Genomic DNA, 27,011 nt, shown 5'->3' with positions numbered 1-27,011 from the left:
AATGAATGCTTCTATGATGTGGTCATATGAAACATCTATTGTTACACTTTGGGAGTTGCCACGGGTCCCGATAAAGAGAGGTCAGGCCCCACGGTTGGGCTTGTCCTGGTAAATCGGGGTATTCGTCCAGTCCGGCCTGCCTATAGTTGACCACATTATCGGTATAAATATCGCTATCAATAAAAATGGGGTAAAATTTATTTTAAAATATTTACCACAGCGTGCATATATTGGTCAATGTTACAATAACAGGCAAACATTCTTTAACGGTTTTTTTTTAACAATACAAAAGAAAAGCTTTTAACGTTTCGTGTCGTTGTGTAGTCGGGTAACAGTAACAAGTTTATCAGGAGAAACTGACTATATATGTATCCATACCAGTTGAGGAAACCAGAATCGCAGTCAATGAAGAAAGTTTTCATAGAATTCCATACAATTTTCTTATAATTAATTTACTATCCTAAAATTTATACAGCAATAAAAATTATGCAGCCACATTTAAAAAATATAAGTCAAATTATAAATAATATACAACAACGGCACTTTTTTATGAAAAAATATTAAAATTTTTGCTTTTTTTAATGTAAATTTTCTGCGAGAAGAGCTGTTAAATATTTTATTTCTCAAATGTACCTGGCAGCACTCAAATGTGTTATGCGCACATCATAGTTGGTTCGGTTGACACTTGACAGTTGACAATTGACATTATAGATTGATAAGCCTTAACTCTTAACAATTAACATTTAACATAGAGATTCAGACATTTTATATTTGTTGTACATATTATTATGTACTTGAAATTTGTTAAAACTGGTATTTGTTAGTAGCTTACATTCAATATATACCTTGATAAGGTATATTCCTATCGTTATTGCACATTACATAAATAGCATTAAAAATGGCTTCTTTTCGTGAAAGACAAAATAATTTGTTCCAACATTTAAAAGATGCTGAGGAACAATGTAGTTTTTCGAAGACAAATAATCTCGTACCTTCGGAAAACTATGGCGCATTTGACAGACATGCTTATAAAAAACTCAGACGTGAAGTAAAACAATTTCGTGGTAAAGCAATTAGTATATACAAAAGACCTGAAGCAAGTATACAAGATTGCTTGCAAGCAAAAACCACACCAGATTACATAAAAAATCCAGGAAAATGGAAGTATTACTCGCTTTCAGATGTTACGCCAGACCAAATGTCTGATAAAACAAATATACAGACTGCACTAGCATTTATACGCGAAATGGAGGAATCGGCTCAAAAAGTTCAAGAAGACAATATGGTTATCGACGAAACGGGTGCTGTTTTCAAAAAACCAAGCTTCAATATATCAAAAACAATTAAACAACCACAATTAGAACAACCACAACCTGTTTTGCAAAGTAACAAAGTTATTATGCCAGAGTATGTAGTAGGAGTGTCTGCGAAAAAGAATAATGCTAATAGAATCAATAAAAGAATGAAAAAAAATGTAGAAGAAAAACAGGTTGAATTGAAACTCAATCACCTGTATGAAGATGATGACGATGATGAAACTACTTAAGGTGTTTCCTCGCAGCGCATGAATTATTTATAATTTTAAATAAATAGACTTAACTTCACATGTTTATTTTAATTATACACAAAATGTTTTATTAAAATTAAATAATTTAACAATGGAATAGTTTTAATTAAATTTTTTTAAGGCATACATTAACTTTAAATATATTTGTAGTCTAATTTAGCACCCTATAATTTAATTCTTTTGCTTTAGTTTTTTCATGTTTGTATTGTGAATTTCTTTTAACATCACACACACTTATCATGCTAACTATATTTTGGTACCTAATATTTGTATGCAATAAATATTAGTAGATTTTTTAGAAGAGTACCGACTTCCTAAATATAAGTTATTTTTGTTTTGTTATATTTAGATATACGTATGTATTTATAAACCACTAAATTTGTTTCATGGATATTAAATTTAAAATTTATGAAAATTTAAACTCACATTGCTTCCCTACCAAGCTTTGTTTTAAAAAGTAATGCTAGGAGATAAAGAATTTCAGAAAGATATATGCTTATATGCAAACCAAACTTTATTAAAACCCAGATAATATTTTCTAAATTACCTAAGGCATACAGAACAATTTATTAACTATAGTTTTTGTTAATATAGATTTTGTCTTGCTGAAGACATAAAAGTTCCTACAACTCTTAACTGTTTTAAGAGCTTAATTTATGTTTATAACAAATGGATTCCATGAATAAAACATGTTAAATTTAAAACATTTATTATTGCCTTAAACACTTAGTCTGAAAATAATCATTTTAACACTGTGACACAATGGCTGATTCTGACTTGATTTCTAAATTTTCAGTTGATTGACTGTCTGACTTATTGTCAGCTGCAAATGCACTTAAATCTCTCATCATAGAGTATGCATCCTCACCATCTGCATAATATTTTGGTTCAATTTCTAAAATTTTAAAACCAAGGGAGTTGGTGTACAGATTCAGTGCAGCTCGATTGCTCTTTCTTACATGTAGTGATACATATTTTGCCTGAAAAATATAAAAATATATTCAGATATAAAAAAATGACTTATAAGATTTATTTTGACTTGGTTTAGTGGTAAATATTCCCTATGTATAAATATAGAATTATTAGTTTTTTTTTAATGAAATGAGTAGCAAATAGGCAAGTAGGCTACCATATGGTAAGCCACCACTGCCCATATAGATATTGGTGATTTAAGAAATTTTAATCACTCCTTACATCTTCAATGCACCACCAATCTTAGTAATTAAGTTATGATTTTCGTGCCTTTAATTATACTGTTTCCCACTGTTTGTGTTGTTGAAAATAGCACACAAGATTAAATAGTATTGCACAAAGCCCCACCACTGAGTAGAACAGTCAGATATAATAAACAAAATTACCTGAAAACATTCGACCATCGCAAGTGATGCCTGATTCATAAGTTTTTGTGCAAGACCAAGTCGTCGATGTGATCTTTTAACAGCAAGAGAAGTTATGTGACCATGGCGATTGTCTTCACCATCCTCCTCCATTTTTGCAAGAACGTAACCTAATAATCAAATAAAAGTACTATATACAATTGTTTCATGCTAATAAGTATAGAATGCTTACATATTATTATTATAAAAAGATAATCCAGTATAATATTCATTCATTTTCAAATGTCATAAAAAAGCTGTTCATATAATTTTCAATAAATAATGTTTAAATTATGATCACAATTTTATTAATATATTTTGAGGCTGTTAAAATAATATAGTAATATTAATTATTCTAATGTAAAAAAATGCTAACTTACCAACAATATGACCCTTTTCATCTTCTGCTACATAGCTGAGCTGAGGCCATGACAAACCATGATAGAAATAATATTTCATCTGGTAGTTCTCTGGTAAGCACAGTAGATTACAGTGCTGCATGTTCATAAGGTCACTAGGACGAGCACACCGAATATTCATTGTGACAGATGTTTATATTTCCAAAGTTATATACAATTTTTATTCTCGTCTTGTTTTTCTTGCTTTCGGTTGACGTGTCTCTGAAGCTGGGGGAGTATCTGACATACCCCCGAGCAGTTCACGAACAAAGCGAAATTTAGACAAACAACACTTCCAAACTACGTACCAGCCTGTAACAAACAATCGAATTAAAAACAAACTTGATAGAAAAATTGATTTTTTTATGAATTTTGATAATACTACTTAAGCAAAAATGGATTACTTACAAAACAACACAAATATTAAAACTAAAAATACGCTACATACAAAGGTTAGGATAGCTAATATCACTTCCTTCATATCTGACTACGTATAATAAATTTAATTATAAAATGAACACACGATTGTTGCGGAATGCATTAGCCGGAATATAAATTTCTCATATTAGTCACTATGATGATTGCTTATGCTAATTGCTGTAATATATATTTAAAAACTATTTTTTAACTAAAATCTGTAGTTTGGTGGAATGAATATTTCCGCCATGTTGATTGTTGGACTAATGAGCGAACTTACGATTATTTGAAATAATAATAAAAGCTGATATTTAAATGTTCATATTTGCCTTCTTTAAGCTAGATGTCTTTAAAAAAGAATTTTATGGTTATTTCTTTTTCCTTATTTTTAATATCAGTAAGAATAACCTAAAACTTTACTCTCATTGATTTTTTAGTTTGACATGACATTTACTTTTATTGCTATACACAAAAATAAAATAGACCAATTTGTCAAAGTTTTTACTGAAATCGCCGATTAAAACAATAATTTACTTGATTAAAACATACAATTTCTAAAGCAAATTATTTTTTATAATTATGTTTTTAATTCATCCCACTCAGAACAGTCAAGAAGTTTATCTTATGTGGCCATATCATATTTTATAGTAGAATAATAAAATAATGTTTTGTCGGTCGTAATACTTTTTAAACAAATTTCTTTGTTAATTTAACTTTTGTTCTTATTAAAACAACGTTATTAACAAAGATTATTTTAATTTTTCCCTGCGCTTTCCCACTGTTTCTTTTGTTTTGATAATTGATAAATGCTGTCATATTGACAATATCAAAATATATTAGTAATCAAATATTCTGACTTCTGAGCCGAATACCTACCGATATTTACAATTTAATTTAAGTTTTCTATATTAACGTATTGTAAATCATTTAAATGATAATTTTTGGACTATAAAACGTATTTATATGACACATTTTAATGGTCTTGACAAACCTGAAGATTACACAAAAATAAACATACATATTTAAAATTTACTTCAGCAATTATAAGATATGGACGATCAAAAAATACAAAATGATACTACTTCATCAGCATACATCGTTCCGTAAGTATAAAATACTGCTCAATCTCTACCTTAATTTATTAATGTCATGAAAAAAATATGTTTTATTTTGTTAGTTTTAGAAGTCCTGCGTTTAGTAAAGAAGAAGTAAGAGTTTTGGTTAATTTAGTAGCAAAATATAAACACATAATATTAAACAAGTGCACAAACTCTACAACCAATCATGCCAAGGAGGCTGCTTGGGTAAAGATAACTAAAGAAATAAACAAACAGGGTTTCAAATATTCAAGAAGTGTGGATAGCTTAAAAACAAAATGGGAAAATCTCAAGAAGGAAGCTAGAAAAACTTCAAAAAATTTAATTAATCTAAACAGGACTGAAAATGATGTTCTTTGCCAAATAGTATCTATGATCAGTGACTCAGAAAAAAATACAAATGAAATACCTCAGGATTGGCTAGAAGAAATAAATGGTAATTTTTAATATTTATATTGATATAAAAAAAAATTGTATTTTTATGATTTTTTAGTTGTGTAGTTAGATTAAAACAAAATCAAAACTTAGTTAATAAAGTAAATTTAAAAAGTTGTTCTCTGTAAAACATAATTCTTATCACATCCTTTAAGATTTACCAGACCAATTTAATTGCTTACTTTTGATATGAGTTATCAAAAAACTGAACCAATATTATTTATGTCTTTTAGATTTACATGAAGGTGATGAAAATAACTCTTCAAAGCTCTGGGATGACAGTAATGACAAACAATCAGATGAATCAAGTGGTAAGATCTACTCTACAATCATAATGACGATTATAATTATGAATATAATCTTGGCCATTGTAGTCTCAGCATTGAATATGAATACTGCTCAGCATATATTGTAATGCTATTCATATACAAACCGGATAAAGACTCCATTCTCTCACTCTCATGATCTGATGGATTGCAACATAATATTCTTATGCAGACAAGAGTATGAACAAAATCAACTTTATAATTTTAAGCAGCTATAGACCATTTTTTGACTGACTTTTGAACATGTTTACTGGTCCTACCTAATAATTGAACCCATTGACTTTTGGATCTGCACGCTAATAAATATAATGTAGGCAACTTTATAATAATATGTATGTAAACACTAAAATATTAATTCTCTAATTCCAGATGGAGCTGAAGATGATAAGTTAATGTAAGTTTCATAGTCTAAATATTATGATGCAATGCATTCTCTGTTCGCACTAGTACCACTGAGCTGAGTTGTTAATATTTCATGCAAACAACTAATTATTTAACAAATTTTGTATGCAAGTAAATTGTGATGATTTTTTTAAAAGTGATCAAACAAATTTTGGTGTTCTTAAAATGACTATTTTATTGTATTGCTTTACAAATGACCTTATTAATGAAAGTATTCATTTTTAGGTTGAATAGATCACTAAACTTTGCCCCACAAGAATGTAGTCTGTTGTTAAAATGTATAAAAGATGAAAAGAAAAGTATCTTCTGCAAAGAAAGCTCAGGTAGAGCTTATAAGATGAAAAATAATGCATGGGCCAGGGTAAGAATATGTTGATATAAGTTTCATAATTTTTTTTTTTCGTTATATTGGAATATTTAGTAACACAATACTAAGAGAACTTATATTAGCAGATTTTCTATTGCCGTATTTTTTTACCTAATCAATAGGCACAAATCTTGACAGCCTTTTAAGTGTGGGACTTATCCCATCTCAATGTTGACTGTGACAATTTTCTGTGCACAGGAGTCTTTACTGTGAGGTTTTTGTATGGCTTATTTATAGTAAAAATTGTTGGACTTTTTTAGTAATAAGTCCATCAACTTTTACTGAACCAAAAATTGAAATCCTGTAACAATGAGGCATAATGTTGTCTTAAATTTTCGCGATTATTACACATTGATATAAAACTAATTTTAACAGATTATTAATCGCGTATATTAATTTTTATTTTTTTAAGAAATCGTCGGCGGTAGTTGTATGTTATATTTCTTTTGTACTTTAAATAGACAAATGTCACCTCAGTCTACCCGTGACCACGAACGCTGTAAAGTGCTCGAAACGTCGGGATGATAAAAAAAATAATTAATATACGCGATTCAACAACAACAACCTGTAAATTCCCACTGCTGGGCTAAAGGCCTCCTCACCCTTTGAGGAGAAGGTTTGGAACATATTCCACCTCGCTGTTCCAATGCGGGTTGGTGGAATACACATTTGGCAGAATTTCTATGAAATTTGTCACATGCAGGTTTCCTCACGATGTTTTCCTTCACCGCTGAGCACGAGATGAATTATAAAGACAAATTAAGCACATGAATCAGCGGTGCTTGCCTGCGTTTGAACCCGCAATCACCGATTAAGATGCACGCGTTCTTACCACTGGGCCATCTCGACTCATACGCGATTCAAATCCGTTAAAATTAGTTTTATTACAACAATGAGTCACTTACAATAAAGTTGTATTTAAAACTATATATTTTTAATCTATATTTAATATTATAAATGTCAAGGTATCTGTCTGTATGTCTGTTTGTCGCTCTTTCACGATCAAACCAATGACTGAATTTGATGAAATTTGTTGTGAAGCAAGCTTGAACTCCCAAAGGACATATTCGACTTTTTTACGTAACTTATGACAACCAACCCCCAAAAAAACCAAGCGGAACCGTCGGCGACAACTGGTTTAAAATATATTCTAATTATAAAAAGATTCTTATTTCAAATTTAAAATTTCAGATAACGTATACATTTAATAAACAGAGCCCACAGAAGAGAACGACAAAAGTATTGCGAACTAAGTTTAACAACATGAAGCGGATGGCTAAAAAAGTTCGATATAAAGACTTTAATATTAAAAATCAAATCGAAAAGCTATTAGACGACAGAAATGAGGTACGTTATATTAGTCCCGTCATTCATAGGTAAGCCGGTGTTTTTAAATCTGACGTGTTACATCAGAATTAAAAGCACTAGTTATAGTGATAGGAACAAATCATTATGATTTTATTTGGTTAAACTATTTCCAAATCACGTTTTCGGTTCGGAAAGTTCATTCTACTGAGAAGAACCGGCAAGAAACTCAGTAGTTACTCTTTTTTAACATTTAAAAAATACAAAGTCATGTTAATTAAATACAATTATTTAAATTAATATATCCTGCTTGGAAACAACAGGTATTAACTTCACGCTTTTTTATCATTCTATTAAATCTTGTATCGATGATAAAAAAGCGTGGAAGAAGCAGAGATTTATTGTAAAATGTATCCGCGGACCTTGGTGTTACCATCAACAAATCGTATTACTATGCTGTATGACGCTCTTTATTGGATCGTATGACACTTCGCCGATCTCTACTCTTCACGCGGGCTTCTTCAATCATAAATTCCTAAGTTGATCAGTAAATTTATCTTATCGTTGAAAAACGTGAAATATTATTTAAATGCATGAGATATGAGGATCTGGTTTCGGTTTAGTAGCCTGCAATATAAAGTAGCAAACATTTGCCTTAGTGACAACTGAGAACGCTTTAAAGAAGGGTATTATTATTAGTGTTGCCCTAATGCAAGAACAAGACGAGACTTAGCCAGTCTTGGTTTTGGTCTTGCGCCAATACACCTGGTCTTGGTCTTGGTCTTGCGCTCCCAGTCTTGGTCTTGGTCTTGGTCTTGTAGCAAGAGTCTTGCAAGTCTTGCAATTACCTATTAGTCTATTACTATTTTTTAAAGTTTATTTTAAATCTTAGAAAAACGTATTAGAATTCGAACAATGTGAGCTTGAATTAACATAGCCATAGTAAAGATCAAGCAGATTAATAAATTACTGAAGATTTGATAAGAAATTTGAAAAATCAACTGACCTATATGTCATTTTTCATGGAAGTAACTGTTTCTTATAATAATGGGTGATATTTTTACTATTTTTTTCTTGTAAAAACTTAAGAAATATAATGACTGAATGTACAATAATAGTACCTAAGTAATTAGTTTAAAACCATACAATCAATATTATAAAATATACTTACTAGAATAAATTATTATGATATCTACTACCTATCCTTACCATTTTATCGTGATCATAATACTACTTGCGTGATCATTATAATGTATTCATTTTCATTCTAAGCACTCTGAAACTTATTTATTCTTTGGAACACCTGTAGGTACTCTTAAAATTCGAAATTATTTTGCATGAGTATACCTACGCCCTGTGGCGGCCATAAAATAGTGACAAATGTTGTGATTTCGGCGCGGCGGCAACGATTGTCGGCAAAAGAAGCCGCCGGCGCGTGTATCATAACCATGTACTTCCGAAAAACGGCAAATTTTTTTGAGAAGTAAGTACAAAACCTTTGATGCCGCATTATCAAAGTGCCGATGATTAAAACATAACTATGCATGCACTCAGTTTGATTTTAATGGATATTTTTTTATTCGCTATGTAGGTATGTCTATGGTATTAGTCGTACTGCGCATATGCCCAGTTTTTTTTATTTTTTTACGTCTCATAGAATTCCTAAGCGTTCCTATACACCGAACTGTTACACCTAACTACTCCGTGAAATAGCGCTAAGTCTTAGCTGCAAGACGCAAGAGTCTTGCAGGCTATGTCTTGTTCTTGCTCAAGTCTTGCAGGGTCAGTCTTGGTCTTGGTCTTGCTAAAAATACGCGGTCTTGTTCTTGGTCTTGGTCTTGCAAAAACGCAAGAACAAGACCAAGACTGAATTTGGGCAACACTAATTATTATGCAACATAACATGTAAGTAAAAATACAATGAAAAACACGTATTAATCATATGGGCAAATGTGTTCCATCAATTAAATCAAATCAATTTTATTGAATTAAACTTTACAATGAAGCGTTTTTGATTCGTCAATGTTTAAACACTACCACCGTTTGACAATGAATTCCATGAGTAAAATAATTTGCAAGCCGCAATCCATCAACAAACAAATTTCCAAGGTGTCCCTGAGGAAGTACCACCGTCTCTTCTACCTGACCTATGATACCTTTATACTCAATAACACGAACTCTTAGCCTGAAAAATAGTACAGGGGATTGGAACGTAGAAGAATTTAGAACGCTTTTGCTTGAACTAATGGAAATAATAAGTCAAATTCAAAAATGTATTTCACATAGAAATGGTACAATAGCGTGTAATCACGTTTTCTACGAACTTGTTAAGATACACCTCAGACCTAAAACAGCCAAAAGAAATATATTTCGTATTTTTTTAAACCCTAAAAAATATGTAGCAATTATGCCTTACAATAAAGTTACGATACAGTTTATCCATACTTCTGCCCCAAAATTATATATGCGAAAGTAACTCTTATCTGTTACATTTTCCCGCTTAAATCACTTAATGGATTTAGATGATATACAATAATATCTTGTATATAGGTCAGATTAAACTGCCTAGCTTAGTTTTTTTTTTAACCAAAAAGTGCATCAATGTCTATCCAATTGTCTAAGAAGGGTTTCTGAAGTATGTATGTTAGATTTAAAATATTCAAAGAGTACGTGTCTGTATTTTTTGTTAATTATGGTCTGGGTTATGGGTGTATATTGCAATTGTGTAAATTTTATTATAAAACACGTAAAGTGGTTAAACACCTCTAAATAATAAGTTTGGAATTAAAATTACATTAAACAATACCGTATACTTAATCATGTATCGAATAAAAGTACAACGGATTGAGATTGACTTTATTTTAGGATATAAAGACTGAGCCACATTTTGAATACAAAAACGATCTAGACTCAGATAATGAAGATGAAAATGAAAATGATGACGAGGATTCCCACGACATACACGGCATTTCAAATGACCATTGTGAAGAAATGTCAGATCCACTCGGTACGGTACTTAAAGGAGACTCGGGAATAGGTATTTTTATATATTCTTATAAATGTAGTAGTAATTTATCTGCATAGACTGTAATGAATTTAAAAAATTATAACATGAACACAACAATATAGCCCATATTTCTATAAAACATTGAAGATTTATTTATCGTTATATGTTAAGATTCACTTGTACATATCCCGAATCAAATGTCAACAAATACCGTACAAACGACCCTAGTACAATAGTAGGTATTAGCAATGGCAAACGTTTCCTCGGAACAAATAGGATCAACTGCCTTGTTGGTTTAATGGCTCGATTATAAGGCTGTAAATTCTTAAATCTTAAAATACACGGTCGAGACAATAAAAAGTATAGTCTATTAAAATATTACAAGTTCTAAGTTTGAATGTCGTACATTGCCGTGCCACAGCGAGTATTGAATGCTATCACATTTGATTATGACATTGAGTGTACACATGTGCTAACACTCGCGATGTTCACCCTTCATTAAAAATTTCCGCCCTTACAAAAATCATTTGGATGACTGTTATACAGTTTTTAAAGAATAACAAATTTCTCATTTCAGATTCAATAAGTCATTTCGGTTCCGGCACACAATTTGAGAACAAGGAAGTGGTTAAATTAAAACTAGAACTCCTGAAATACCAACTAGAAACTGCCAAAGTGAGTTGTCATAACTAATAACAAACTTAACAATAAACTAATAAAATTTATTTTTAGTTTTAACAATATACATATTGTGGTACATAAACTTAAAATTACTTTGGTATATGGACATTTGTCCTTAAAATCAATAGGAACGGGTTTTTTAATATAAATGTTGAGTAATTATTAAAACAAGTAAAATAGTAATAAACTAATTTAATTTAATTTCGTATTATATATGAATTGAACATTATTTGCTTAACTTTTGTATTTTTTAAGAAATATCAACCCATATTAGTCCAAGATTTTTAGATATCCACTTTGCATAAAATCCTTCTACGTAATAGTTTTACGTCAAAAACCGAAGAGATCTTTTTTTGTAGAAAACAAAATTTCCCACCTTTTTCATACCAAACTTTTCCTCCTATTGTTGATATTTTCCGAGATATTTAAGTTTTTATATGTTACGTAAAATTTACCGTTCCCGAGATATATGCGAAAAAAACGTTTTCCAAGATGGCGCCTAGCGCTCGCGGTTTCGGACGACAGATACTCGGTTATATATAGTAGGACACAAATTAGATGTAGCATCGGAAAATGAAATGGAATGAAATTAAAACCGATTACTGCCGATTTACGCAACCAATAGAAATAGCTCCCTATCGCGCCATTCGACGCTATTCGTCGCTATAGATTCACGCGTCAGAGAAAACAAGTGCATGTAAATCGACGCGTCAAATTGACGAATATATTAGGTCATATGATATTACACGTTATTACGTTTGTGCAAAGATCATATTCGCATGAGAAATAAATACTGATAATTTGGGAGAGCGTACTTAATTCGGATGTGATCGGTTTTACGAATTTTGCCGATGCGACATCTAAGTTGTGTCGTACTATACTTGGGGGGCACCCTCCGACATAATCCAATCGAAAAATCACTTAGAAGGATTTTATGTAGAACGGACCGATTTTTTCGAGATGGCCCAGTGGTTAGAACGCGTGCAACTTAACCGATGATTGCGGGTTCAAACCCAGGCAAGCACCGCTGATTCATGTGCTTAATTTGTCTTTATAATTCATCTCGTGCTCAGCGGTGAAGGAAAACATCGCGAGGAAACCTGCATGTGACAAATTTCATTGAAATTCTGCCACATGTGTATTCCACCAACCCGCATTGGAACAGCGTGGTGGAATATGTTCCATATCTTCTCCTCAAAGGGAGAGGAGGCCTTTAGCCCAGCAGTGGGAATTTACAGGCTGTTGTTGTTGTTGGACCGATTTTTGGTGCTAAAATTCCTGGACTATATTTGAATATCAGCTAGAGAGGCAGAGGGTGGTGGAGATGGCGGAGGCGGAGGCGGGCGAGAGGCAGGCGCGCGCCATCGAGACGTCGCTGCGCCTGCGCGCCGCGCGCCTCGCGCTCGTGGCGGCCGAGCAGCAGCTGCCGCCCGCGCACCCCGCGCTGCACTACGGCGAGCGAGAGGCGCGCGCGCAGCAGTACATGCGCTTCCCGCACACTTGACCATAATAAACGATGAACCACTGCTTTGTGTTTGATTGAAATAACAGTACTGCCTGGATTTAAACGATCATTTTAAATTGGCAAAAGAATTTTATCAATCGTCTCCGATCATTTTTTACTGAAACATATCATGTTTAAAAAATAAACATTTTAGTATCTTTCGAGCAATCTCACCAACTAAATACTTAAAAATTTATTGAACTTTGATACTTGGATTTTTACTTAAATACGATCACCAAATACTAGATTTTAATTATTATTGTTTGTCGGATATCCTACCAAAGAGTTTTTTATAAAGTTTAGTCTCTATTTTAAAAAAACATCAACCGTTGAAAAGAAAGGGCCTGAGATATTTGTTAAGCCTATTTGCGTCGCTAAATGGTACAATTAAAATCCTATAAAAATATATCTAAAAATATACATATCGGTGATTATTATTAAATTATTATAAACTTTATCTGTTTGATTTACCCAAGCGAGTTTAAATGTTAAAAAACGACATAACTTCCTAATGAAAGTAATATATATAAAATAACTGTAAAGTGAAGGAAATAGTAAATAAAACATGAAATAAATACGAAAATTTGTATATTTTACTTGATTGCGTTTTACAAGATGATTAAATTATAATTTATTAATAAAATTATTATTTTAATATGCATTTGTACAATTTCATCTATACCTAGCTAATCTACGACACCTAGGAAATATATTACACATTGCTAATATACAACATGCTTTTTACATTGATATATTGTATCTACGGCAGACTATAATATAATATTTATTAAATACAAAATATTGACACTCAAAGTTGACTAAACTCCTGTGCGTGCCACAAATCACATGTCGATATCGAAGACATTTTTCACATTTACTGAAATATTGGGGCTCGTCCGCACTACGAAAAAATAGGTCCGATTTTATTTGTAATCAATTTAATATGTATGTATATAAATACATATTGCTGTAAAAATACAAATTTGACATCATAGTGTTGCGAATTGAAATCGCGAAAATAAATTAATGTCGTTTGATTTCGCAGTGCGGTCGCAGCCCTCATTAAAGTCGTTTTAACTTATAATATGATAACATTTATCGCTTGTTTCGAACAATGCTAGCACATACCATAATGGTATTGTAATTATAGTCGATTTCGATGAGTAAACTGTACTCTCTTAAATAGTTATGACTACTTTAAACTGGATAAGCGCATTCTTAGTCGTTCTTTCCACATTCATGTTATGTCATATAAAATTTATTTTATTCGTCGAGCCCATTTCATCTTGGTTGTTGGAAATGAAAATAAGCTGCGATAGATTAGACAGAACTAAGAAATACATAATGTTTATTAATGTATAGGTTCATCAAAGGGTTAGATTACATTTTATATAATTTTCGCTCCACTTGTCTATTTTAACATTTATCACGTATTTTCTAAACACAACCAACACAAAATCATGTTCTTACTCAGAAATTTTAGAATACACATAAATTGAGCTAAATTGTTATTAAAATCAGTCATGGTAAATTCAAATAACATCGCGATTTTTTTTAAATTATAATTAAATGAATTGAGTTTATGAAGGCTTAGTTTATTTAGCTGATATAAAAAATGGCAACACTGAACCCAAATTTTTAAATTAGATATCTCAGTGATATTTACAAGCAATCTACGACAATAATTTGTACCGTTTTTAGTATACAACCATTCATCGGTCTAATACCGTAGTAAATTCATACGCTACATTATAAGATTATTGTTGCCACATGTATAAAACTGGACGGATAACTCAACTCACTACGGTAAATGAGCATCCAGCAATTTAAATCTTGCGTTATTTTGCAAACCATTTGAAATAAGAACTAATGGCAGCCTTTATTAATTTTTTGTATCCTGTAATTGTTACATTTAGTAGAAACTTTTTTGATCTTGATTATTCGTTATCGGCAGTGAATGTTATTGTGTATTTTTTCCGTTCTCTTTGTTTTCTTTGGTAATCTATCTGGAGGTATACCAGCCTCCAATTTTACCAGTCCTCACTAATTCAAGTGTCCAGCACGTTTTGGTCAATATTTCAAAGATACTTACATGGTTTGACATAAATTTTAAATCCATCATTCATTACGTTTAAGTACACCAATTCAGCGGCAGATCATCCACTTCATTAAAAGCTTACAAAAGTCATATACTCTTCAACGCTGCACTATTCGACGCGTTTCAGAGCGCAAGTGCGGGGTCGAGAACATTTAATTCTAGCATAATCAGATATCTGCCAAGCCAAAAGGAACATTGGAACACTAGCCTAATCTTAACATTCGACTCAAATCACAGGTCGAGAAGCGATCCTAGATAGGTACATCTTACAGTACGGGAAGCGAGTTGTGCGGCGCGAGGGGGGTGAGGGGGGTGAGGGGCGTGGCGCCGGCGGAGGGCGGCACCGTGGTGGCCGGCGTGCAGTCCTGCGGCGGCTCGGCCGCGCGCACCAGCGCCCGCCGCAGCTCCTGCGCGCGCGTCGCCAGCGTGCGCGCCGCGTCGGCCATGTCCGCCACGGCGCTCGCGCACGGAAACTGCAGCGCCGCCGCCTTCGTCTTGGCGACGGTCGCGGCTAAGGCGTCCGAGAGGGCATCGGAGCAGCGTAATATTTTCGCTTTTAAGCCGGCGTGTTGTGCGCTCCTATGGTAATGCAATAAAATATTTTTATCAAAAAATTTCGAGAAATGAAGAATTGTTTTTTTTTTATAAACACTGAAAGAAATATTAACCTGTGAACAGTGTCCCCGACGTGGACGATTCTGTGAGCGCTCAAGACGACGAATTTGCCGTGAGCGAGAAAGACGTCGGGAGGTTGTCCCATTTCTATGGTTCGGAGGAAAGCTTCCACGGCTGTTGAGAGGTGGGCGCCGTATGTGGCCGTTTGTGCAGCGTAGAATGCCGCTAGTTGTCTGTCGTCTGGCGGTAATCTCGTGGCAGCAGCCACTGCGCTTACCTATGAAAATGAAAAGACTTAAATACACCAACAATTTCACCATTACGTATACTAAGTAAATACAAATTTTGAAGAAATTGCAATAAAAATATAAATATTCAATTCATATGCAACAAAAATATGTGTAAAGAATTTCACAACTAACTAACTAACTAACCTCGCCAGCGTGGTCAGCGTCTCGTACAAGAGCATCAAAAGATGCTCTGAGCTTATCCGGTAAAGCAGCACGAATTTCTGCATTTCGCCTACCGACTGCAGTTCTGGACTCCAGTCGAACGTAATCGTACTCTTCCGTCCATTCGTGCTCGGGGACCGCAGGTGACCGCCTGAAAAAATACCGATTCAGTTTTATAAATGAATGTGAACAGAAAAGTTTTTGATGATTTTAAAGCAAATCAGATTCGTGAAAAATTATTATATTAAATTGAAACTAACCTGAACAATAGTGACGCATTTCCGTGTATGAAAGATGCTGCTCTCCTTACGTCCTCAGTCAAAGATCGCGCACAAGCTACGAGCTGATCCAGGGCGTCCTGCGTACCGTCCGTCGGCTCACGGTCGCGTTCTAACCGGTCCGGCGCCCAGTCACCCGCGTCCAGGGCACTGGTTGCTTCGTGTGTAATGCGCTCAGCGTCTTTGAGAGCCTTTACTAGCGGCCTTAACTTCACTGCGATACCTGTAATTGATAAATGTTAAAGTTATTGTAACAGCTTTAGATAAATCAATTTGTTTTTTTGTTAGAAAAATCCATCCGAAATTAATACGGAAAAGAAGCGCCCTAATATAAGATCTCTATTTTCCTTTAGCAAAAATACCAAGAATAAAATATTAATTATCCTCATAAAGGTCAAGTACTTAAGTTTAAATTGACTATTCCGTGTCATATTATTACACTTAATAATATTGGGTACATACATACCTTTTTTTTTGACCAATAAACATGAACACATGGAATAACGGAAAATATTCGCGATAACAGTTACAATTTTACTTTAAACTTAAGCAGTGTCTTGTACATAAACGTACCTTTATCTTGGGCATCATGAGCGTTGGCCAGCGTAGCGTCGGCGAATACTGCGAGATCATGCAAGGCGGCTCGTAAACGTGCGCCCGCTACGCGCACGTCGAGAACGCGCGGCCGTAACGCACCGCGTCGCCGCCAGCCCGGCGATACGTAGGAAAGCAATCGCGAAACCGCCGCTGATGCTTCTTCCTGGAATACGATATTTTTTGTCATGTAATTTCCAGAAAGATTTAATATAAAATTTTCATCATCGAGATTGAATATTAAACAAATACTTTCAACAAATCTTTTCAGGATATTAATAAGCCACTCACTTGTAATCGTTCAAGGGCTTCCAACGCCGCATCACATGGTAAAGGTAAAGCGCGAGATCGCGGCACATCATATGTACTAGATGCGGATGCAGCCGAGTGCGCTGAACTGCCAGAATTCGCAGAAGCACTCGACGTCGCCGATGTGAGGGAACCGGTACCGCTGCAAGCCGAGTCTGCGCTGGCGGGTCGCGGAGCTCTCGGAGCATCGTACCAGTCCGCGGCCGGCCTCGGACAATCGTATGTGCCAATGATGCGTTGAACCGGCAATGGCGCCCTTGGTACGTCGTAATGTGAACATTCTTCGATCTATAAAATATTTAAAAATTAACAATTAAATTTTTACTAAACAATTATTTATGTTTTATATTTATATTACCCATATTTATATGTTTCTTGTAATTTTTCCTTAAGGAAAGAATTAAAAAAGAATAAACGTCCCTGATAATGAATTCCGTTTACAATATTTATGATGTCATGACGTCTCAAAAACAATTACGCATACTCTTATAAGTTAATCTCATGGCCGTATACGTAATAAAATTTCGTTAACTGTATGGAATTATACTTATCCTTGTGAAAGATCACTTACTTTTGTGAAAGCGGGTGACTGCTGCGCCGGCAAAGGCTGATGAGCAACTGGTGCTGGCGTACGCGTGCGTCGTCTCTGCAAAGCGGAGCTTGCATCGAACACTCCGGCCACAATCCGCAGTCTGTTTCCAGGACATATTCCCTGAAATAAAATACAATTACGCAATTAAAAAAAATCCACGTAGTAGATTCAGTTATAAAAACATATTATATTTATTTATTGACGATCTATTATTATCAACTACAAACGTTGATTCAATATTTTATTCACGCTGATTCAATTAATTATGATGTTGTCTTATCACAAGCGCGTCACAGGATACAAGAACTACGTACGATGACCTCAGAACATGCAGCAACAAAAACATGCCATATGTACGGCACCATATAACTATTTTATAACCCTTATTGAGTTCTTGTCTGGTTTAACTACTAATTAAGATACTATAAAAGGTCGCACGCTCTTTCGGTCGCGTTTTATGGGTATTAGGCATAAAATTTACGCCCTTTCCTTGCACTTCCACCTCGCTTTAGACTAAATTTCATCAGATTCGGCTTAGTGACCGTAAAAATACCAAATAGAGCTAATTTCACGTGTATAATGTGAGCATAACATACTACTACAACTAATCAAAAACAGTAACATTTAATCATAGACAATTTTACGCCTTTTTAATAACTTTTCTGTATATTGCTAATAATAACAAAATAAAAACAATGAAAGTACACACTACATCATAATGCATAATGTCAATTGTAAGATCACATATAAATAACTAAATTAGGATGCACTCGATATTTTTATTTGTTATATCTTATCTTTATATAGTGTTCAGAAAACAGAGTAATACTACAACAGTAACAAAATTAACCAATACGCCAGTCATTTTAATATGGCTGAGGGGAATCACGACCTTTAAATAAATTTAAGATTTGCAATGAATAATAATACATTGTGACTTTCAAGACGGCCTTAAGCGCCGGTATTTCCACAGGAGCTTCGTGAGTATACTTTTAACCTTGGTGTTGCCATGACTTAAAATTCGCCTAGTCATTACTGCTACTAATAAGTACCTCTTATGTTCCATAAAGCTAAGTGATGCTACCGCAATCTATTAGCTTGCACATTTTAGCAAACAAATTAGAACTTGAAATTATTTGGTATTCTTACTTAACTTATCTATATCTACTGGTTCTATCCCGATACGTAACTGAGGTCCAAATATTTATATTGGTTAATGTTCGATTGGGATTATATCCCGACAAAACTTTGTCCGAACTGAAATTGAAAAACGAAATCGAAAGCGGAACGGCGACGATTGCCTTTCGACAGCCATAAACTGTCAATTTGTAGTTTGCCAGTAGAATTGATATCTGATTAGTACTCACTGTTATAATATGAATACATAATATGGACATTTATTTAAATAAACTTTCGACTAAATAAAATTAACTATTAAGTACGAAACTGTAAAATACAAAATAGTTTAAAAATTCCGATACTAGGGTGGAAATTACGCATTTATTTATTGGAGGTAGTAAAATGGGGTGTCAAGTTTTATTTTAATATTTTTCTCTTAAATAAACGATACATACCTGTCGTCCTCTCAGCGAGCAGAGCCACCAGCCCTCGCTGCCACCAGTGTTCTGCTCCAGCACGGTAAGCAAGTCCCCTCTCCGAAATGCCAGCTCGTCCGGTGACTCCGCTATGTTGTCGTAGAGTGCTCGCGCCATGCACTACAATGAAAAAAAACTGATATTAAATAAGAACACAACTACTTATTAATTTGGTTATTGTTTATTTCAGAAATTAAATTTGTTTTCTAGAGATGTGGAAATTGTCTATTAAATAAATGCGCTATATACTGTAAATTGTAATGTAGGTAGTTACTTAATATTCACATATGAAAATTACCAACAGCCTTTGAAAGATTTAAATTTAATTAAATTTATCAAGTCATCGAATTAGTGACCGTTAAACATGAGTTATTGACGTTTCCTTAAAAATTATAAAGACAATTTGCTTTATTAATAGATACCGTACAGATAAAAAAATCTAGAAAAAATGTGAAATTTTAATTTAATTGTGGCTCAAGTCGTTTTTTTTCAGTTACGCGTTATTCTTATAGAAAAATTGGACAACATATTCATGAATAGTCATCGTGTTCCAGATTTTATAGAAACTTTAATAAATATTTTATAACATTTATTTTTAAATAAATCGCAAGATCCTATTTTAATTTACAATTTACGGTAGTTAACCACTCGTAACTCTTTCTGCTATAAATCTTGATTAAATGAACGTAACAGAAATCGAATGAAGTACTGTTTTCGCATTAACCCCATTGCGATCAATTCCCCACTCGGTCACACGTCCAATCAATACTAATTAGTAGGTAACTTCAATCATCATTATCTGTCATTATGAACTAAATTTGCGACCATAATAAGTATGATAAATGAGAACGTATGAAATTTTTGAAAGGGATGTATTTTTAATTTGTGGGGAGAAATGTGTCACAAAATGACATATCCCAATAAAGCAGCCGACAAATTTGAAGGGAAAAGTAACGTGAGTTGTTAGCGCTGCTCATAAACATTTGACACCTTTGTCCGCCTTTATAATTTGGAGCATATTCTGGGGTAATACAAATGTGTTGTGATTGCTGTATAGTTTTTTCATATTCTACATTAAATATAAAGAAAAGTAACAGCTCAAAATATGATATTGTATTGATTGCATGATCACTTATATCTGTAAAATATTTTTCGATTTATGTAAGTGGCAATTTATACTTTATACATGTTTTATTTGAAATGACTCTGAGAAATACCCCGTTGTCACGAAGCTGTCATCATAAATCCCGCATTACGGGATTGCATATCGACAGCGCGTCCCGGCCGAGCGCAGCTGCGTCGGAACAGTGCGTCCCAAATCTACCGATAATGATGGATTGCATTGTGCAACGCGCTGCGGCTGTGGGCGGCGTTGGGGCAGGCCATGTCCGTTTCCGATCAGCGTAATGTTTAATGGTTTATGCAACCGATATAACTCGCAACAATCACAAAAGAACGTTCATATTTTATGTACTCCGCTGAATGCGGGCGCTTTGTTGCATTGTTTTTAATTAAGTTCCTAACGAGTTTTATGAAAGGATTTAATTGAATCAGGCATAACGCCATTATGAAAAGCTTCCAGCATAAGTGTACAGAGGGTAACAATTTCAATGCCTACATACAATACTTGAAAAATAATTGATATTTTTTTTTTTCATTTGCATATTTTTTTAGCAAGTTATAATAAAATACAGTTATTATTTGTACTAACCGGGATACTTGGTACATTTCCAAAATTTCTACACTTAACAGTCTGAGTATTACACATCACACAAGTAGTCCTTCTAAATTTACGCACGAACGCAATAAAATGAATCTTATTAACCATTTTGAGTGTACGTGCCTCATGAACTTTCCGTCGCGTACTGAACTAATAGTAAACAAAACAAGTTAAATATATGAACGTATCCTATCGGGATAATTTTCATTAGAACCGGTCGGGGATGAGTCAGACGACGCACGACATCGAATTACGTCACGTGCGTACGTGAACTTGTTATACCTACTAATAACTTAGTTAATTCATTTAGAGTTTGTAAGAGACTAATTTCAAATTAGTAATTTATTTATTTGTATTGACTAACGTTGGCTATTTGAACAGTGTTAATGAGTATTATAATTCTTTTATTAATTAAGTTTTGTATTTTCTTAATTTACATTATTTTTCCTTTGCTTGATGATAATGACCACACTTGTAAAATTATTTTCTTTCCAGATAATAAGTGTTATAGTATTAAGTAATGTGTTATATCTCGTAATATCGTTCAATATTTATATTTTTTAACAATGTAATTTTATTTTCTTTTTTTTCTGTAATATTTAAGTTGGGTGTCGGTACTATATTACTCGCATAAGCAATTCGATACATTTCTTCCATTAGAGCTATTTACATTTAACAAGAAATAACTCTGAAATTTCACTCACTGCTAAAATTATAAAGTTCGATTTTTTTTTCTTAATTCATATTCAGGTTGAAATTCGATATTCGGTTTGCCTCTTACGAAATATACTTTAAGCCGGAGCAAACTTATCGGAATCCATAAAACACAAAACGACACACCATAATTCAGATCTGATTTCATTTTCATAAATCGTCAGTTTTTAAAAATAAAATTTATTTAATACGCCTTCGATAAATAACATCAGATTAAAATATATGTTAAGGACGTCATAATTATATCGAGGCATTCGAAATCAATGTCTATAGACGGAGAGAAAGAGAAAAAATGAGAAATTATACATTAGTGTTAAATAACTTTAAATACAGTCTAATATTTATAGATTAAGTTGCAGAATTTCATCTACAAAGTTTTGACTAGTGGCAATGTTGACCCAAAGGGTAACCAAAAATCAACGGAGGCTTCACAATACGTCCGATTAGTATAGAAGGACACTGCTCAGAGCTCACGAATTCGAATGAATCATGCCGGTGGCGTTCGCGGAATCGTCTATACGATTGTAAGTACACAGCCAACAGCATCTCATCACTATGCACGTAAGTATGAGGTCATTGACTAACTATCACTACGAGATAAGGCTCATTAATGAGGTCTATGAAATCACATAAATCATATATCTTTTACGACGATTGCGCTTATGCAGGAACAATGACAATATTTAGTCGTAGTAACCAATTGTGCATTTATGTAAGTTTCACGGTTGTTATTTTTGACAAGACTTAGTGCACTAGTTTGAGTTCCGTATTCTTTGCTGCGGTGAATTTGGAGTTGGTTCGTACAGAATAACTTTTTCGATACACTTAAAAAAATAATTTAGTTGAAGAAACAATTTTAAAATTTTATATGTACCTTTACCTATTCTAATATCTTAGATTGTCTTACAAAGGTATAGTAATACTAATAATAATTGTTATGGTAGAAATACATTAGTGCTAAGAATATTTTACATTACATACTTATTAGTATATATGTACATAGTAGTGAAATTTTCTATGTTAAATATCATCTTTGATTAATTCCAGTAGTAATAGTAAACACTACGACAAACAGTATTTCAGTGTAAAAAGTTACCGGGAAAGATGACGAAATCAAAAGTTATAATACAAATGACATAACATACATCTTATTAAGAACATAATGGTTGACTTGTTCGATTCTTAAAAAATATATATCACTAAAATTTTCCGCGACTTTATCACTCCTTATTCAGCAACCTATTTATACCAATTGAACCGGTTGATTTCTTCAATAAACGATTTGGTCAACCACATAATATCAGTGACTAATTGCAACCAAATTAGTATGCGCATTGGTAAATTTTCACATATTATTCACAGCCCTGACCCGAGCCACACGGGTCATCTCCCACAAATATAACTCGAACACACATGCTCATAAAAAGACTAAATGAGGATAACAGACCCTTCTAAATTACCGTTTGAAAAATATTCTCTCTTCACATTTTCTGAGAAAGTTCATTGGACCATATACACGGAAAATGACCAAGGTAGACAAGATTATAGTATGCCCTTGTTTCTGATTCCTTCTAAGAAAAACTGTTAAATATTACAAAAGGAAAATATTTGGTCGCAATTGTTGTTTACGTCGTGTAATGTATTTTATGAATGGTCTCAAGAAAATAAATATTATATTCAAACCGCAAATGTAATGTTTGCTTGTGTTGTGGTTAATGTTATGACTACATAATAAACTTAAATAAATCGAGAAGCTACGACTAGCTTACCTATAAAATTATTTATACAAACAAGTTATAGAAGCAATTAAACCACAAACAAGTGAACCTCCTCTATTGTAAATGTAAATGTCCCGTGTTTCTATTTAAATAGTTTAGACGGAGATAAATTAGGCAAAACATAATAGAAGCAGTGCTGCTCCTGTTCTTATACATTATACAACTCGATAGTTAATTGTGTTTCTGTTTGTCTTAACTAGCGTCTCTCCCCGGCCTCTCATGTGTGCAATTTATTAATTAAGTATTATTATATAAATTATAATTTATGCTATACAGCACTAAGCAATAACAAAGCTTTATACTACTGAAAACATTTTTATAGTGGATCATTAGTTCCGGGAATTCCGGAATGGGTAAAATTTATAAGATACAAAGAAACCTAAATTGAAATTGCATAGAACTACTGCAAAATATAATTTTAATTTAGAAAAAAAAACATTACACAATATGTTCTTAATTTAAAAAGAAATATTCCAAAAAATCTGAAATAACATTTTCTCTTCGTGTTTCAACAGTGCTGGTTTATGCTCTAAAATAACCTGTCACAGATATCTACATAAATTAAGGCCAAGAACGAAAATATAATTCGCCCCGTCAGCCGATTGGGCAGTTTTCGCGCTTGAGTAGTTACCATATGGCGAGTCGAAAATCAATGAGGGAGAGGCTGAATGGCGGGCGGCGACCTACGAAGGTCGCCAGTACTGGTAGTACGCGACCCTCTGACACGCATGCGCGTTTGATGCATTCTGTTTTTATATATAATTGCAATTAAATAACTGATTCAACGCTAGTAACGTGGTATTGAAAAAGTATATTCCATGGAAAAGCAGTGGTTCATTTTTGTATAATGGCGTTCTAAAATGAATTAAAAAAATATGGGTTGATATAATGATTTTTATAATTGTATTCAAATGTATTAATTGAAAAGATTGTTTTATACAGAAATCGAAATAATGAAGGGTACGCAAGAATAAGGTAACTACAAAATATGTCAATGGTCTAAAATATATAATAAAATAAATAAATATATATCATCAGGTGGAGTAGTCAAATACCAGCCCCTGATAACCACTGCGAAATACTATGTAACACATTGTAAATATAAAAAACTAATATTTGGCTCGAATAAGAAACACAAGGGGACTCCCATATGCAAGAGTATTTTTCATTTACGAACCGTTCTTGTATTTTAAATTCTATTTATCTGTATTGATTGCTATCGATGCGCCCAATATTTATATTATAATAAATATTTAGAAACATCGGTTATATAATACGCGAGTTTCGAATAATCTAAAATAAAACGATTTCTTTTTCGGTCCTCATAGAGCTAAAATGATATCCTTTCGTCGATCAAATGTTCGGAGACATGTTTATTAATGTTTAAGAAAAGAATATGTTTAGGATATATTAAATTATCAGAATTTTTGAGTGACTCACTTTACAATATATTTACTGAAATTTTGACGTACATACATAACATTACGTTATACTAAATTCACTTTATTTACTTATCCGTATAACACTTAACATTAATATAGGAAATATTCATTTTAAGTCTTTTATGGAATCTGTTAATTTCTTTCAAAGACGAATGACCGACACAGCGAATGAGTCAGATGAAAAACTTATATGTACATATTGGTAGAAGAACGAGGTTCTTTATCGTAGGAATCAGATAAGATAGATAATTTACATTTTAAATATGTGATGGTGAGGTTTAAACAAGATGGTGGCAATTAAACAAAATCTTGGGTTGTTATGCTGTCAAATCGATAGCCATTTGAGTTGACATTTGCTAAAAATATACATTAGTTTTAATTAGAAAGTACAAAATTAATATAAATTTTAATTAAATTGAAGTTTCAAAGAAAACCTTTAGTAGCGTTCTCTAAATTTCAGTAGTCGATAAAGTAGTCGAAGTTGTCTTTTAAAACAAATAAATGTATCAGGAAGCGATTGTGACCACTTAAAATAGTCGTAACAGCGACGATGTCGTTCCAATAACGCGATGCTGAGTCGTCTGTCTGGCGCCTGCCAGTCGACCACATTTTTTAATTAAACGCTCCATATATATTATGTAGGTACTATAATTATATAGAAACGAGGATACATCATGAGTAATTACAAACAAGGTTCGTATTAGTTAGGCAATTTAAATACGAGAACATTTGAATATCGAATTTAAGCAGCGAATATTACTATTAACCAATATGTAAATCAAGTCAAATCAATTTTATTCAAGTAAACTTCACAGTGAAGCGTTTTTGAATCATCAATTATATACTACCACCGTTTTGGAAAGCAGCTTCTAGTGAGAAGAAACGGCAATAAAATCGCATAGTTGCTTTTGTCGTCTAAACAGATTTACAATGCTGTTATTTACCGTAATTAGTGTCCTATAATGGAACCCGACCCTAACTCCAGGCGTTTCTTTCTAAAAAGTACTCTTTTAATGAATAATATGATATACTCGTTTAAATATCAAAATATCAAATCAAAAATATCAAAAACATCAATTAAGCACTATTTGAACTCGCGAAGTTTAGTTAAAACCTTATCATGAATTATTGGAATATTTATAAATTGCTGGCATTTAATAAAACATAACTTTTAAAACAGACATGTCAAATAATCTTGTTGATCTTTTTCGGTCTCAATGGAGACTAGCCAACCGCAGGTGATATTATGCACGATGTGTATGAAACACAGGTGCGATTTTGAGTGCCGCACTCTCATTAGCAGGTACGGGATAATCCGACTCGAGCGGAACGAGATCTGACGCATCACCAAGCTTCAGGAGCTTTCTCAGGGAATTCACAATTCTAAAACCCGAACTCCTTCTAAAAATGTCTTTAAAAAAACCCGGTATGGGTTTGTAGTCTGGGTGTGTAGAACCGCAGAATAAAAAGCTAGACTGACGAATGAGGCAACACACGCAAAGTAGCTTGAATAAAGGGCAAATGAAAAGTTCATTTTTAATATATAAAACATCGAGCAATTTAAAAATGCCAGATGACAGAAAATCGCATGTAGCCATCCCGTAAGTGGATGCAAAAACAGACCACTTGTTGGAATCCAGTGCGATAATCACTTTAGATAACATACGCATATGCGAAATGAAATATCCTTATCGGGTCGAGTGCTCTGCAAATGATACTTGTAATATAACGGCCTTAATGAAAACGTTTCCATATCACATGCATGCAGACTTGTATGTCTGTGACATGAAAAGTATCAAAATTTCCATGAAACCTTTGTTACGTTTTGTCAAAGAATTGGGTTTTTATTATCTATAATATGCATGTCACGTGACTTTGCAATTACTTTATGCACGTATGCGTTTTATAAATAACAAACGATGTTTTTTACCTTATTTGTTTT

At 33.2% G+C, this 27,011-nt stretch overlaps 4 protein-coding genes across 6 annotated transcripts in view; 2 read left to right on the top strand and 2 right to left on the bottom strand.

Moving 5' to 3' along the window:
- Window positions 1–704: 704 nt before the first annotated feature.
- LOC124536155 lies at window positions 705–1,904 on the top strand. The gene has a single exon (XM_047112617.1). The coding sequence runs from the start codon at window positions 899–901 to the stop codon at window positions 1,544–1,546; it is 648 nt and encodes a 215-aa protein (XP_046968573.1). The 5' UTR covers window positions 705–898; the 3' UTR covers window positions 1,547–1,904.
- Window positions 1,905–2,259: 355 nt separating this feature from the next.
- Window positions 2,260–4,239, bottom strand: LOC124536156 (N-alpha-acetyltransferase 10). Of its 3 annotated transcripts, none has more exons than XM_047112618.1 (4): window positions 4,039–4,239; window positions 3,324–3,653; window positions 2,926–3,074; window positions 2,260–2,547 (listed from the first exon to the last, which is right to left on the bottom strand). In XM_047112618.1, the coding sequence occupies exons 2-4, from the start codon at window positions 3,481–3,483 to the stop codon at window positions 2,314–2,316; spliced, it is 543 nt and encodes a 180-aa protein (XP_046968574.1). In that variant the 5' UTR covers window positions 3,484–3,653; window positions 4,039–4,239; the 3' UTR covers window positions 2,260–2,313. The 3 variants fall into 3 exon arrangements, with proteins under 3 accessions (XP_046968574.1, XP_046968576.1, XP_046968575.1); XM_047112620.1 differs by having other exon boundaries at window positions 4,088–4,231; XM_047112619.1 differs by lacking the exon at window positions 4,039–4,239 and adding an exon at window positions 3,750–4,032.
- Window positions 4,240–4,600: 361 nt separating this feature from the next.
- LOC124536154 lies at window positions 4,601–12,904 on the top strand. The gene is made up of 9 exons (XM_047112616.1): window positions 4,601–4,861; window positions 4,936–5,291; window positions 5,524–5,601; window positions 5,986–6,010; window positions 6,244–6,379; window positions 7,577–7,732; window positions 10,556–10,727; window positions 11,275–11,372; window positions 12,679–12,904. The coding sequence occupies exons 1-9, from the start codon at window positions 4,809–4,811 to the stop codon at window positions 12,880–12,882; spliced, it is 1,278 nt and encodes a 425-aa protein (XP_046968572.1). The 5' UTR covers window positions 4,601–4,808; the 3' UTR covers window positions 12,883–12,904.
- Window positions 12,905–13,453: 549 nt separating this feature from the next.
- LOC124536117 (breast cancer anti-estrogen resistance protein 1) overlaps window positions 13,454–27,011 on the bottom strand; it is a 53,146-nt gene continuing 39,588 nt past the window's right edge. Inside the window, 9 exon segments of the mRNA XM_047112568.1 lie at window positions 13,454–15,311; window positions 15,313–15,559; window positions 15,649–15,872; window positions 16,030–16,198; window positions 16,308–16,548; window positions 16,899–17,085; window positions 17,211–17,516; window positions 17,800–17,940; window positions 19,395–19,535. Coding sequence (XP_046968524.1) covers window positions 15,207–15,311; window positions 15,313–15,559; window positions 15,649–15,872; window positions 16,030–16,198; window positions 16,308–16,548; window positions 16,899–17,085; window positions 17,211–17,516; window positions 17,800–17,940; window positions 19,395–19,535 — 1,761 coding nt within the window. The 3' untranslated portion in view covers window positions 13,454–15,206.

This window comes from Vanessa cardui, chromosome 16, assembly GCF_905220365.1.
Source record: "Vanessa cardui chromosome 16, ilVanCard2.1, whole genome shotgun sequence".
Classification (NCBI taxonomy): domain Eukaryota; kingdom Metazoa; phylum Arthropoda; class Insecta; order Lepidoptera; family Nymphalidae; genus Vanessa; species Vanessa cardui.
Note: the sequence above shows the minus strand (reverse complement) of the source record. Positions and strands in the feature narration are given on the sequence as shown.